The 15,362-nt window shown below is 42.0% G+C and overlaps 2 protein-coding genes across 4 annotated transcripts in view; one reads left to right on the top strand and one right to left on the bottom strand.

Annotated features, from left to right (window-relative positions):
* Positions 1-9,197, top strand: part of ptprnb (protein tyrosine phosphatase receptor type Nb) — a 56,529-nt gene extending 47,332 nt beyond the window's left edge. For all 3 annotated transcript variants that reach the window (XM_080297018.1, XM_026158534.2, XM_026158533.2), the window contains 4 exons: positions 5,255-5,308; positions 6,015-6,079; positions 7,729-7,802; positions 8,511-9,197. In XM_080297018.1, the coding sequence (XP_080153144.1) occupies positions 5,255-5,308; positions 6,015-6,079; positions 7,729-7,802; positions 8,511-8,582 (265 nt within the window). In that variant the 3' untranslated portion in view covers positions 8,583-9,197. The remainder of the gene's footprint in view (positions 1-5,254; positions 5,309-6,014; positions 6,080-7,728; positions 7,803-8,510) is intronic.
* Positions 9,198-9,608: 411 nt separating this feature from the next.
* LOC145419231 (tubulin alpha chain-like) lies at positions 9,609-15,122 on the bottom strand. The gene is made up of 4 exons (XM_026158540.2): positions 14,445-15,122; positions 11,962-12,184; positions 10,801-10,949; positions 9,609-10,715 (listed from the first exon to the last, which is right to left on the bottom strand). Exons 1-4 carry the CDS (start codon positions 14,445-14,447, stop codon positions 9,741-9,743), a joined length of 1,350 nt encoding a protein of 449 aa, XP_026014325.1. The 5' UTR covers positions 14,448-15,122; the 3' UTR covers positions 9,609-9,740.
* Between the last annotated feature and the right edge of the window lie 240 nt (positions 15,123-15,362).

Raw genomic sequence — 15,362 nt, 5'->3', positions numbered from 1 at the left:
TGAGAGGACAGTTTGTTTGTAGATGGCAGGCAGGACTAACTGCTTTCGGCTGGGAGTCTTCCTATAGAGTAAGCCATTTTCCACCTGCAGCCTACTCCATTCTCGTGACAATTTCCTTGTGGACTTGTCCAATGTTCTACGAACCTCATCAGTTAGATCTCTGTTATTCTCCTTTAACTCTAACATTTTGCTGATAACAGGATCTTTCCGCTGCTCATCTGAGAGCTCTTTGCAGCTGATGACTGGAAATGTTCCAGTGTCTGCATGTGTCTGGTGTTGTGATGTTATGTTGAGGGCTGCCACCCATGCTACATCCCCTTTTTCTGCAGTCCTAGTTCCCTCCCAGGTGGCACACACTGCCTCTTCTGGTAGTCTTTCTGAGCACTGATCCATAAAAACACTGATATCAAGTGGACAGCGCGAAAGCGTGTCTGCATCAATGTTCTGTTTGCCTGGCCGATACCTGATTTCAAAATGGAAATCGGCAAGCTGCCCCACCCAGCGATGACCCACAGCATTGAGCTTGGCTGTGCTCATAATGTAGGTCAGGGGGTTGTTGTCCGTGAAGACTGTGAAATGGGGCGCATAGTACAGGTAGTCGACAAATTTTTCACATACTGCCCATTTCAAGGCCAGAAACTCCAGTTTCCCACTATGGAGGTGGTAATTCTGTTCTGCTGGGGTCAGTGTGCGTGACCCATAACCTATCACCCTCATCTTATCATCTTGTTTCTGGTACAGGACCGCCCCCAGGCCCTGTTGGGATGCGTCTGTGTGCAGTATGAAAGGGTGATCAAAGTCTGGGTAGGCTAGCACTGGTGGGCTTGTTAGAATGTCTATGAGACGCTCAAGAATCTGTTGGTGTTGGCTGCCCCACTCTACTGGAGTCCGTGAAGATAACTGCGGCCCCTTCCCCTTTTCTCTTACAAGGTTAGTTAGAGGTGGGCTGGGGTTTGTCTTGAGCAATTCATAAAGCGGTCTGGCTATGCGGGAGAAGTCCTGCACATAAGCCCGGTAGTAGCTCAGAAAACCCAGTAGCTGCCTGACATCACCGACTGTTTGAGGGGCTTTTTGCTTTAGCGCCTGTACTGCCTCTAGGTCCTTTGGGTCTATCCTCACTCCATCTGCCGACACCAGGCGGCCTACATACCTGACCTCTTTGCGGAGTAGCTCACATTTCTCAGGGCGGAGCTTAACTCCATGGCGTTGCAGAGCTTGAAGTACACGCCGCAAGACCTCAACATGTTCCTCAAAGGACCTGGAGAAACATAGCACATCATCCAGATAAGGGATGCAACACTCATCCCTGAGTGTGTCCAACATTTCCTCCATGCTTCTTTGGAAGGCTGCTGGTGCATTAGAAAGGCCAAACGGGATCCTGACCCACTCATATAAGCCCCATGGGGTGGTGAATGCAGTCAGGTGCCTGGACCCCTCCGCGATAAAGCCTTGGTGGTAAGCCTTGCCCTGATCTAGGATGGAAAACCACCTGTAGCCTCCGAGTGAGTCAATCAGGTCCTGTATGCGGGGGAGGGGGTGCCGATCTGGCACAGTCTTTTTGTTGAGAAGCCGGTAATCAATGCACAGGCGCAATGATCCGTCTTTCTTTCTCACACAAACAATAGGGGCAGCATATGGCGAGTGTGATTTTACAATCCACCCCTTCACAAGCAGCTCCTGTATATATTCTTTAACCTCCCTGTACAATGGCTTTGGGACTGACGCATAAGCCTTTTGGACTGGGGTGTCATCTTTGAGTCTAACTGACATTTGGAGAGAGGGTATACATCCAATGTCACTGCCGTCCCGTGCAAAAGCAGCTGATTCCTCATTCAACATTTTCTCGACTATTCTCTGCTGTTCTGAACTAAGGTGACTGAGGTCAACCGGTGGTCACCACAGGTCAGCAGGGGAGTACCAGGAGAGGCCACATTAACTTCAGCCTTCAATACACAAGCTTGTGTTGGACCCCCATCTCCAACGTCCTGTTCGCCTGGCTCCAGAACTTTGGCAACATGTTGGATGGAGCCAAGTTGGGACCTTTTTGGCAGAGTGATTACTTGGTTTGTGTGGTTGGAAATTGGCACTCTAACAAATGGTTGTTTGGTGTTACTGATTTCCAACAATCCTTCCCCCACACTCAGCTGCTCTAGCGTGGCGCTATCCTCTAGTGGCTCATACAGGACAACAGGGTTGGAAATGTCAAAGGTAGATGGTACTTTACATCGCACATTTACCGTTTTACCAGGTGGAACATAAACATTTTCCTTCCCTACCCTAATGGTGGTTATACTGTGGTTTGACTCTTTCTGCAGATTGATAAAGTTGACCATGGCTCTTGCCTGTTCTTCCTCCACTCCTAGGGCTTTGCGGAGAAGGCTGAGGATCATAGTGTGTGCATCTGCATCACACTTATGACTATTAATCATCCCTTGGAGGACATTGGCTCCCAGTAGTGGCTGGGGGAGGGGGAGCTGGCTGATTAGGAAGGGTACTTCCATTGTAAGGTTGGGATCGGTGTTCCCCGGGAGATTAACTGTTAGCTCCACCCACCCATCATATGGGATTGGCTGTCCATTTGCTGCACACAGGTCAAGGCTTTCCCCAGGATCAAGAAGTTCTTGTAAGGGCCTCACTGCATATTGGGGAATGAACGTCTCCTTCCAGGATCTATCAATGATGCTCACTTGTGAGCCAGTATCAAATAGTACTGTCACAGCATAGCCGTTGACAAAACAATTTAGTAGGCTCCTTTTACCAATCAATGGCACTGTTCGGGCTGTACTGTCAGTAACTGCTTGGCTTTTCGGTGGGGAGGGCTGGCTTTCTTTGCAGCGTTTTTTTTCCCTTTCCCTTCAGACGTCTCAGTTTGCTAGTGGGCATTACTGAGTGGGATGGTCTCTGTCTGTCCCTCAACAGAGACCGGCTCCCGTTTCCCGGCTGGTTGGTTCGTTTTAAACAGCCAATTGCCCTATGCCCGGCATCCCCACACACAAAGCAGTGATTACAGTTTTCTGAGCCTTGCTGCATACATTTGGTGCAGCTGGGTATTTTACCTCTCCTTGCAGCTGAAGGTTGACTTGGTGGAGGAGTGAGTGCCTGGTTAACAAGAGGTTGGGTGCCATGGAATTGGTCCTGGCCTGGCGTTTGGAAAGGTGCAGTCTTTGATTGGGTTGTATGAATAGCTGCCGCTTGTTGGCCCATTAAAGTCGCAACCATGTTAGTCAAAGCCTCTACTTGTGCACTAAGCTGTTGGATCGCATCATTATCCCCACTGTTTGCACTCACATCTCCTCCTTCCACCTGGACACTATGTGTATGTGTTGTTTTTTGACGGGGGGCATGACCTAACCTACGCTGGTGTTCATTTTCATCGCTAATCATCTTCATAACCTGTCTGAGAATCTCCTCATCAGTGACGTTGCTGTTTGAAAGGAGTGGCCTTAGTTGCTGTCTGATGTCAGTATGTTTTGTGCCCAGGCCTTGGTAGATACTGTGAAGAAAGACTTCCTGAATAGTTTTGGGTTCATAACGAATGTCTGTACTGACCTGTTTTGATTGGAACAGGATCTTCTGTTTGAGTCCAATCATGCGGTACAAGAACTGTTGTGGGGTTTCTTGTTCACTCTGTCTTGCACACATAAGCTCTTGGAACAATTCAGTGCTGGCCTTTTCACCCAGGTGTGATCTGAGAAAGCCCTTGAGTTCATTCACAGTGATTTCATCTTTGTTGATGAGCATATCCTTGAAGACACCTGGCTTTACAATTCTCAGTACACCCCGGATAACCTCAGTCTCTGTGAAACCCTCTCTAATGCCTTCATCTATCTGTTTACACATGCTGCTATAAGTTATGTCAGCATTGTGGTCCCCAATCTGGCCACCATGTACCTTAAATTCCCTCCGTTGGAGGTAAGAGAGGTCCTTTAAGGAAACCATTCTCTCAGTGGTTACATGTGATGAGGGGTGAGGTATTGCTGCATGTGTTACTGGGTCACCTATACTGTGTGCCCCACTAGGATGTGTGTTACTTGCATTTCTAAAATGCTGTGGCTCTCCACCCCGCTCATCATTTATGATTCTAGGCTGGGTTGGACTCAGATTGGTGGTGCGAGCCTGTGCACCAAAGTCAGTCTGCTGTGATGTTGTAGGCTCTCTGGGGATGGAAAGTAAGGGGGTGGTATGCTGTTGAGTGTTAGTAACTGGTGGTAACTGGCCTAAGGTAGCATGTGTCACTGTAGTGCGCTCGACTGTCTTAGCACTAACAACTGGTGACTCCAGTGGCTGCGCCACCCCATTAGCAGTGTTCAATAGGCCACGATTTTCAACCATACTGCATACAAGATCATTTAGCACCAGCAACTGACTCATTCCCTCATCCTCAGAATTTAACAAAGCATCTGACTGCATATAGTTGATAATGCAATCCACACAACCTTCTTCATCAGTGGACTCTAATTCACTACTCTGGCTGTCTGTGACCAGGTCCCTTGCGAGCTGATAGGCTTCTGCACCTGAAAGCTTATACAAGTTCTTTTTGATGCTCCAAACCAGCTCCTTGCGCGCTGCTGCCATGATGAGCTTCGACTAATGAGACACAGAGGTGCAGTTCCGTTGGTGGAGTGAAGACCCTCGTACAGATCTTGACTTCTCTTTGTGGACACCCACCAGCTGTCGTCTCGGCTACAGCGATGCCATCTCACGTTGACTTTCTGGTTCTAGTATCTCTGGACCCTCTTCCTTAGAAGACTCAACAGGAAGTGGATCCCGGACGAGCCCCCACAATTTGTTACGGGCCCCAGGAATGGTGCCACAATAACAAAGAAGAAATCCCTGCAAACACAGGTAAAGTTCAGGATCAATGAAGACAGTGCACTCGGTTTGCCTCTCAGATTGCATCTGACTCGTGGGCGGAAGTCCATCCCCCTAAAGCAACCGGGTTGCACCTGTCTTGGAATAATAGTTCCGCCTGGGGTGTTGCTCCATTTCTTTGTACCTTCTATACAGTTTATGTGACAAAATAATGCACTGGTTAGGTTGGTCATGTTGTCAAAGTCATTTTGGATATTAATAGCCACAGAAAATAACTGATAAACAAATTAAATAAATTAAATTAAATGATTAACACAAAAGTGGCCATGCATTTTGGGTGTGCCACACAATCATAACCACCTGCACCCCATGTACCAAAGGCCATTTGCTACATCCTATTAACCTTTCCTTCCCCACTTCCCTATATGATCTCTCTCCTCAGGAAGGTGAATAAGTGCTACAGAGGACGATCCTGCCCCATCATCGTGCACTGCAGGTACTACACAAATGCCAAGATATGTAAATATTTGCTAAAATCTGCCCCTGAATACCACAAACGGTGTGACATATGTATACACTTGACCAACTTTCATGGAACTTCTGTAGTATAAACAATTAGTTTTAGTACTTTTTAAAGAGTTTATTATCATCTGTAGTTAGTCTTTAATTAAGTAGACAGTACACTGCAAAAACTCAAAATCTTACCAAGTATATTTGTCTTATTTCTAGTCAAAATGATCTCATTACACTTAAAATAAGACACAATCAGCTACAGGGCAACATTTCAGTAAGCTAAAGGAACTTGTTTCAAGACAGTGAATCTTGAAACTAGAGAAAAACTAGAGATTTTTCACTTGTTCCACTGGCAGATTTTTTCACTTATTTTAAGCTAAAATATCTTGTATTAAGTGAAAAAATCTGCCAGTGGAACAAGTGAAAAATCTCTAGTTTTTCTCTAGTTTCAAGATTCACTGTCTTGAAACAAGTTCCTTTAGCTTACTGAAATGTTGCCCTGTAGCTGATTGTGTCTTATTTTAAGTGTAATGAGATCATTTTGACTAGAAATAAGACAAATATACTTGGTAAGATTTTGAGTTTTTGCTAGTTTGATGTTTTGTTTGATGTTATCTGAGTAAATTGAAGAAATTCTCATATTTATTTTGTGGTGTCTAATATTTACCTTTGTTCTTCTTTGCTTACAGTGATGGTACAGGACGGACCGGGACTTACATACTGATTGATATGGTTCTGAATCGCATGGCTAAAGGTAAACACTTATATTTATGACTGCACGTGGGTTTTTGTTCCATGAGAATGTAGTGTGTAACACGTCCAGGCAGTTATTTTAAAGCCCTGATCTATACAAATGGAGAGAGAGCTGTTTATGTCAATGACCACTACAACATAAAAACTGCATTTGCAGAATTACCAATCAAATGTGATAAAACTGCTGCAAAGGTTTGGTGATCTAGTCTAAAAAAATTTCCTATGGCTCTCTGCATAGTCATTGTCTGTAAGCAGTAAATCTTTTTCGTTGATGTTACAAAATTTTCCCATAGATTTTCTAAAGCTACAGTCATGAAGTGCTAGACACTGGTTGCTGGAATAAAACACTCCTTGCATTTGCTTTGCAGGGATCACTAGTAGACTGTAGCAGTTTGTTAAAGTCTTTCTTACAAAAGAATAAGTGAGACACAAACTGGAAACATGTTTGTTTGCCTTTAAAGTAGTCGTGCCTTATCACTGGAGTTAAAATGTGTGAAAAGGCAAAACTTTCACTTTGCCCCCCAGCAGTCTGCTTATAATTAAATCAGTCTCAAAGAGGGTTGTGTTGCAGAGTGATTTCACCTGGCAACTGCCTCCAACAACCACTCTCCAGCTAGAAAGGGAATATACATTTTCCCCTACCAACCAGTGTTTTTCAGGGAGTCATAAATTGATCTCTAGGCCTGTGCAACTGGGGCCTAACTGAGGTAAGTGACCCAAAGAAAGATCATTCCTTTGTTATCTCCTTGAGCAGAGTATACACTGACCATCCTTTTTGAAAGAAAAGGAAATTAAGCCGTTCCACGAGTGTAGACAAACGAATGCAAACCAAATTAGCGCAAAACTTAAACTCCCCTTGATCATTTTTAATACAGTTCATAATCTCTAATTGGAGAACTCTGTCTTTTACTGGGTTGTCCACATTTATAGTCTAAGAACTCTTGGGCTCCCCTATCTGGAACACTTATATATAAGCCATCTATGTCCACTGTGAATGACCATCTTTGAACAGAGAGCGGGGCTTTACGACACCAACTGTCTGCTATCTAAAATTCAGTTATGAGATCCCTTCCCAGACGCCTTAACGCCCACTCACATCCTGGGCCATTTGACCTCAATAAATCACGATAGGGTTGGGCTAGGTTTTACTATGGGTTCACCCGAAACCTTGGCTGATTGGAACCCACACCCATTTTCACACCTTGGCTCATGTGATTAGGTAGAGGATCAGTAGGGGGGCTTAAAATCCGGGACTGTCCACCAATTGCGCTTAGAACTAAAGAAGTTTCTCGGATGAGAGGCTTTATTAAGTTTTCTTTAAGTTCAAGAAAACTTAAAGAAGTCCAGACACTTTTCTTTCCAAGCTCCTTAGACTACGATGACCTGGAAGACTGAGAGCCTTCACAGATGAACACTTGTGGTATTATTATCTAGAATTCTTGGGGATCTAGAACTGCTGGGTTGTAGTATCTAAGATTTTCTTTTTGTATTCCATCTTCAGGACATTGTAGTTTAAAGCCATCAGATCACTGTCAACAGCATCTGTAGTAATATAATTCTAGAGTATGTAAAGTCTGTCTGCCCTTTTCCTCAGTCCTTACAAAAAACAATCTTGTAATAAAAGTTTAACCAGTCTATCTCTTTTTGCAGGCGTGAAAGAGATAGACATCGCTGCTACACTGGAGCATGTCCGAGATCAGAGGCCTGGGATGGTCCGCACCAAGGTGAGTTTCTCTTCTCTCTTTTCATTTACTTGCGGTTCATTTTTTTGTTTTTCTGAAGAATAATAAGAAATAAAGAAAAAATCTGTCTTAAACTAGTTTAAAAAAAGAAGCTTTATCTGAATTTGGTGACTACATTATTTTAACTGGTTTTAGACTGGTTTATGGCATAGCTTTGACTTTGTTTAGTTTTTAGCTGGTTTTAGACTGCTTCATGACTTTAAACTAGATTTAGGTTTCTAGTTTTAATTGGTTTCAGTTTTATTCTGGTTTCCAACATTAATTGAAACTAGTGTTGGAAGGAGTTTTAATATTTTAACTTGGTTTTTATAGAGCAAAATCATAGCTCTATAAAAGGTAATATCAGGCAAGGTAATATCAGTTAGTCACATCAAATCATTTTGATGATTCTAATTGAACAATTAGGTCCAAATATGTCTTTGTTCTTTCTCTGATTGGTGGACTAGTTTTAACCACACACTTCATTCAAATGTGGGCAGTTATTGTTGCAAAAACTTTTGATGGGATGTTTTGCTACTAGTCTTTGTGTTCAGTGATATGTCTTTCAGTCTTACATTAAATGCATATAAGAGTACAATACTTTTGCAGACAGACTTGAGCATTTCTTAGCTTCCAGTATTTTCTACTTTACGCTAAGTTCCTTTAACTTCGGGGAGTACCAATGGAAAATTGGCCTTTTCTCTTTTCCAGGACCAGTTTGAGTTTGCACTGACTGCAGTTGCTGAGGAGGTGAATGCCATTCTCAAAGCTCTGCCCCAGTGAAACCAGTATCGAGCAGGGCTCTGATGAACGGACCCCAACGACTTGACCCACGCGCTTGACTTGTAACCTACCTTTCTCTTTCTGTCTACTGACAAACGACAGCATTAATAGGAGTCACAGAGACTGAAGATTTTAGCAAGGAGTTAATCTGTTTCGATAGTTGACACGGGTGTGTCCAGGGACCTTCAGGAGAAAGAAGTAATGAAAATTAAACCTGGATCATGTGGCTATTGAAAGTGGTTTTCAGTTTTAAATCTGATTGTTACCTGTTGAAATCCAATCTGAAAGTGTTGTAGCTGTTGAAATGAATTGACTTTTGCCTCAAGGAATAAGCTAAATTTAAAATGCATATTTACGTCTACATGTATTTGAAAGCATCTGAATGCTCTAAAAGTGTTGTAATGCAGTGTGAAGACTGACATTTAATTTCCTCTCCTCACACAACTAACATCCTTTGTGCCATTTGGATTTTGTCTCTGAATATTGTTTGTTGCCTCACGCAAGATAAAAGAAAATCTTAAAAAAAAAAGAAACTATTCTAAGAGAAAAAAATAAAAGCTATTTTGTATCTGTAAGACCTTAAATAAATCTTTTCGTGTGTAAGTGCTGCAAATACTTCATGCGAGTTCTGACTTTGTCTGAGGCTTCGCGACAGCCAGTTCTTTATTGCGGTTTTGTAGAACTACATCCATGCATACCACTTAGCTATACTTGCACCATTTTAATCCTTTAAATTTAGATCTCTTCGCATGTTTTAATAGCTTTTTATAGACTCTTCAATTTGATTAGCTGGAGCTACAAATGTTTAAATTAATTTTTCTGCAAGTTTTCTTCCAGCTAACCAGGTTTGAGTCACTCATTTCCAAGCATTTACTTTGATTACATTTAACAAAACAAAATAAATAAATAAAATAATTCACACAAAACTTAAACTCTAATTCTCTGAACTTCATGTTTCATAGAATGTACACATTACAACTTGAGAGATTGCATTCATTCCGACCCAAAGTAAACACAGACAAAGTATAACTTTATTGTGGTTTTATTTGGAATAAATGCATTGCTGGCTGGAATGTGCAGAACTGCAGAAAGATACAAGTCCAATATTGCTTTGTAAACACTGAACTACAGCAATCAGCAAATGGACCTTCCAGAAGCCTAGTACTCCTCGCCTTCGTCCTCCTCTCCAACACTGTCGGTTCCCACCTCCTCATAATCCTTCTCCAGGGCAGCCATGTCCTCTCTGGCCTCTGAGAACTCTCCCTCCTCCATTCCCTCTCCCACATACCAGTGGACGAAGGCCCTCTTGGCGTACATCAGATCGAACTTGTGGTCGAGTCGAGCCCAGGCCTCTGCGATGGCGGTGGTGTTGCTCAGCATGCACACTGCTCTCTGCACCTTGGCCAGGTCTCCTCCAGGAACCACGGTGGGGGGCTGGTAGTTGATGCCCACCTTGAAGCCTGTAGGACACCAGTCCACAAACTGAATGGTGCGTTTTGTCTTGATGGTGGCAATGGCTGAATTGACATCTTTGGGTACTACATCACCACGGTACAGGAGGCAGCAGGCCATGTACTTTCCATGGCGAGGGTCACACTTCACCATCTGATTGGCCGGCTCGAAGCAGGCATTGGTGATATCAGCCACAGAGAGCTGCTCGTGATAGGCCTTCTCTGCTGAGATAACAGGGGCATAGGTGGCCAGAGGGAAGTGGATGCGAGGGTAGGGCACCAAGTTGGTCTGGAACTCTGTCAGGTCCACGTTCAAGGCTCCATCGAAGCGAAGGGAGGCGGTGATGGAGGAGACGATCTGACCAATCAGCCTGTTGAGGTTGGTGTAGGTGGGACGCTCGATGTCCAGGTTCCTGCGGCAGATGTCATAGATGGCCTCATTGTCCACCATGAAGGCACAGTCAGAGTGCTCCAGGGTGGTGTGGGTGGTCAGGATGGAGTTGTAGGGCTCCACCACGGCTGTGGACACTTGAGGAGCTGGGTAAACTGCAAACTCCAACTTTGACTTCTTGCCGTAGTCAACAGAGAGACGCTCCATGAGCAGAGAGGTGAAACCGGAGCCGGTTCCTCCTCCAAAGGAGTGGAAGATGAGGAAACCCTGCAGCCCTGTGCACTGGTCAGCCTGGAAAATAAAAGTGTCTGAAACGTTAACCCTCAAGTCTTATTAAAAGCACCAGCTTTAACTTGTTCCAAAGATTTGTGCTCACCAGTTTGCGAGTCCTGTCAAGAACCAGGTCAATGATCTCTTTACCCACTGTGTAGTGACCTCGGGCGTAGTTGTTGGCTGCGTCTTCCTTTCCAGTGATGAGCTGCTCGGGGTGGAAAAGCTGGCGGTAGGTTCCTGTACGGACTTCATCTGAGGAACAAACAAATAGACCTTTAGTGGTGGCTCCACTTCATCATGAAACACTGGGCGCCTTTCTTATATTTGTGTCCAAAGCTGCAAAAATTTATGCTATGAGTAAAATCATTTATTCAGAATGAAGCTATATTTAAGCCTATTTTAGACCATTTACTGAGGGGTTATGAAGTGGCTTCCTACAAGAAACTTAAAGTAACTCGACCACATTTATTTAATTTGAAAAAATTGTGAGTCAACACTCACTTTTATTGCCCAAGTCATAATGGATGGCAACCCAACTTAAAAATGAAAAACTCTGACTTTTGCAACTGCCTCCAAGAGCCTTTGGACCAATTCCTATGTGAAGGCTAAAACCAAAGCATGTGGGTCTTAGTTTTGCTTTCAAGTGCCTCACTTATGCTGCTAGCACCAACAGTGAGCAGCCAACTAGCTATTCTGTTCTATTCTATTAGAATAGCCCTTTATTGTCATGGTACATGTACAACAAAATTATGAGTGCTCCACACCAACTGTGCAGGAGTTTAACAAAATGGAAATGACATCACGAATAAATAGCAAATGGAAGATTGGTAGCATTAGTCAGAAGAAAGCCAGATTTTTGTAGTAAAACCTGTCTGACCAAATATGAATTTGACAGTTAGGGGAAACTTCGATAAACATCAAGAGGCTGTTCCACTGATTGAGTGATACGAAGTCAGAGAACATGACAAAAATGTTCCTAATGACGGCAACAAAAGTAAAGTGGCTAATGTAATCCAGAGCTCAGAGCCAGCAGTGTTGGTATCAGCAGGGAAAGGATCAAAGCAGATTGAAGAAAATGGCACAGAAAGGGGATCGATCTCTTGTTATCTGGTGAAGTTGCAAATATACTGGAGAATGATGTGTACCTTACTGACTTTTTGCTCATCTGTAGTCATTTGTGGGGAACTTCAACATTAATTTAAACTTTCTCATACACAACTGGTTTTAAAATAAGGGACCAAGCTGCACATTTAGAAATATTTACCAATGACTGTCGGCTCCAAGTCCACAAAGATTGCTCTGGGAACATGTTTGCCAGCGCCAGTCTCACTGAAGAAGGTGTTGAAGGAGTCGTCGCCTCCTCCGATAGTTTTGTCACTGGGCATTTGACCGTCCGGCTGGATGCCATGCTCCAGGCAGTACAGCTCCCAGCATGCATTGCCCATTTGGGCTCCGGCCTGGCCGACGTGCATTGAAATACACTCACGCTGTGGAAGAGCAGAGGAAAAGATGAGTTAGCCTAGCTCTTGCTTTGCATTTACAATGTTTATCACAGAACTGCATTTTAAGGCAGTCTATAAATGATCAAATATTTATGACTGTCATGTATGTTTGAATAAGTAACCTTGTTGCCAAAACTGGTTATTTGCATTTGGTTGAGTGCATGAAAAACCCTGGTTAATAGGGCACCATATCAGTTTTAATATTTTGATCTTGGTTAGCAAATACACAGCAGATCATAAACAGGAAAAGTATACTATTACTCTAATTACAGTCCAGATTATTTTACTTTTGAGGAAGGTCAAAGCTTTTTAAGGTAGTAATAAACTTGCATGTTCTCGTGAACAACAGGGCTTTGTAAATATTTGCACCATTTCCAAACACTGAAAGATTTTAATCCAACAGAAAGTCTAAAAAGGTGAACCGACAGTTTTATTTTCCTATATTTGGAAATGAGCTGTTGGAATCCAGATTAAAGTGGTTTCCTGGTTATGTCCATTTCCATCCTTCGTGTGGTTGTTTCTCAAAGTCTTTTTAATCAAGAACCCTCAGAAGCAAAAAGAGAGTTGAATGTGATACTAACAAAGGTGTAACTAATTGTACTAATCAATTTGACTGAACTTTAAAGTTTCTGTAAGTATCTAGACCCGATTTAAAAAACTAACTTCCCATTAGTCTTATTGAAGGTTTAGGTTCTTTATTAAAGCAAGTAACAAAGGCGTTGAGAATATTACCCTCTATATAGTGAGTAAACTCGTGGGTTAAAGTACGATCAAAAAATAATAATTCTGAAATGAAAAACAAAGTGGTGTAGGTGGTTAGAGATAAGTGTCTGAATGTTTAATGACATAAAACATTAACATTTATTTAAAAATGTTTAATTCAGAAGACTTAGTAATTTCATTTGTAAGATTTTTGGAAACAAGACACATTCAATTGTAGAGTGTGAAAGGAAAAAAGATTAACTTCAGTGCAGTGTCAGGACATGCCGGTGTTGTGCCAAAAAGTGATTGTCTGCCAAAAACTGATTTCCGGTATTTGCCAAAACGCAATTGCTCATATTTAAAGTGCTATAAGTAACTTGTTGGGCTATAATATGTTAAACATATGTCAAATGCATCCCTTGACATAAAGTCATCTTGAGCCACAAACAACATTCGTGTAACAAGATACAAGCCGCAATCAGTTTTTGGCAGCGACTTTTATATAACCTTTATTTATGCAGTAAAAAAAAAAAAAAAAAATCTCATTAACATTAAAAATGTATTTTGTAAGAGTAAGTTGCCCAACAGGACAGCAGAAATGGCAGCAAATATTACAATAGTTCTGTAAAAATATTTTAAATGGGGATAAAGGACCGGATTGGCTATAATGTAAGTACAAGTTGTAAAGATACTTAAAAAACAGATAATTTTTTAATTCTTTATGCAACCCCTTTGTATCCCCTGTTCACCGAAGTCTATTTACGAACATACGTAAAGATATTACACATAAAAAATACACAGAAACACTGGAAATCAGTTTTTGGCAGACAATCACTTTTTGGCACAACACCGGAACATCCGAGCAGCAGTTTTACCCTTAGGTAGGGCTTTCCGCATGCCTGATGAGCTCCAACATGGCAGGGTGACCCCTCCCAAAAACAGCAGATCATTAAAAATCACCCTGCGGGCAGTAGAGTTTTGAAAGAAAAAAAAAATCCATTCAGAGCGGAAGCAGCTCTGCTCCCTGCCCCCACTCTGATCCCCACCTCTGTGTAACGTTCACGGACAGGGCGTTATCTAATGGCGCCAGTTAAAAAAAAAAAAAAACCCAGAAGTTTCAGTTTCAGCACGACCGCTTACAGAAAGACATGACACGTGTGCACACGACCGTTACAGGCCATTTCTATTTCTTTAAAACGTCTTTTTTATTACGAACTCGTGGGGTTTGATCTGCACTCTTTTTTTGTCTCTTTAGTTTTAACTGCGCCAGCAGTTTGGCCTGCTTCCACGTCACATAATGTTAAGTGCGCACATGCGTACACAAAACAGAATTTTTTTAAAAAAAATATATTCAAAATACTTTTACTTAGAGCTATATTTTAAGATTTAAATAAATTAGTCCATAGCGCTTGGCAGTTTTTTTTAATCATTTATTTTTTTTAACAAAAACCTTGCGTTTATTGTAACACCCGTCATTATGTGACTTAAAAAGAAAGCAAGCAACGTTATTTTAAAAAAACCGACAAACGTTTACTAAGCTTACCATTTTTGTGCTGTTTTCTCCTTCGACCCGACGTTGAAGAATCGGTTGGTGAAGGCAGGACTGAAGAGCGGAAGAGCAGCCGGTCTTATTTATACTTTTTGAGGGGGCGTAGCCAAACCGAAGGTTTGAATTTCCTGTTGGCGGGAACGAACGTTGGGTAGTGCTGCATTCACATATGGTCCGATTTTGTATCTCGTCTTTCAATATGTCGTCTTTTCAGCTCTAAACGTGTCTTCACATTTCGTGTTAAGACAGAAACAAAAAAGATAGTCTGGATAAAAGGTGAATTAAAAGCCACCGTTGCCTACAATATTTGTCCATCAGGCTTTGAAATAAAGTTTTAAATATTAGTTGGGCTCAGAGAGCCAGATGAAAAATACTTTAAATCATTTGAAAAACTGAAATTAAGGTGCATTAACTCTTGCTTTTTTTTTCTTTAGGGAAAACAAAGAAAGTTGAACTGACATTATTGTAGTGATGACATATAACTGACTTTTTAACTTTTGTTGTAATTACCCTCTAAAGAATTTGATTAAAACTTTTACCACCAGGTAAAGTGGGTGTTATGAGACATTCTCTGGTATCTACTTTGAGCACTCAAAGTGCTTTTCTGCTATAAGCTTCACCCACAAACACATTCATACAAGTGTGTCTTATACCTAGACACTTTTAACTTAAAAAAAAATGCTTTTAAAAAGTGTTTACTTTTTTCCTTTGATTCTTACCCCCTTTTTCCCAATAACCTTTGTCTTTTGCCAGGCTGCCATTTCAACTCAGGACGTGTTGTTCATGAATTACCTTGTAAAACAAAGGTTACACTCACTTAATATCTCCTCACCAAAATGAACACAACTAGGACGTGAATTCTAAGTGGTTGTTTCTTCACATCCCGTTGTTAATTTTAGCGATTAAAAAAAA

The sequence above is a fragment of the Astatotilapia calliptera genome, chromosome 23, assembly GCF_964374335.1.
Source record: "Astatotilapia calliptera chromosome 23, fAstCal68.1, whole genome shotgun sequence".
In the NCBI taxonomy this organism is placed as follows: domain Eukaryota; kingdom Metazoa; phylum Chordata; class Actinopteri; order Cichliformes; family Cichlidae; genus Astatotilapia; species Astatotilapia calliptera.
Note: the sequence above shows the minus strand (reverse complement) of the source record. Positions and strands in the feature narration are given on the sequence as shown.

Bases quoted from the DNA above. Each gene is read 5' to 3' on its own strand.
- LOC145419231 (XM_026158540.2), bottom strand. The intron at 10,950-11,961 runs GTAAATATTTCT...TTTGTTCCTCAG, and splicing joins CTTGGAGCCGACAGTCATTG to ATGAAGTCCGTACAGGAACC. The intron at 10,716-10,800 runs GTGAGCACAAAT...TTTATTTTCCAG, and splicing joins TTGACAGGACTCGCAAACTG to GCTGACCAGTGCACAGGGCT.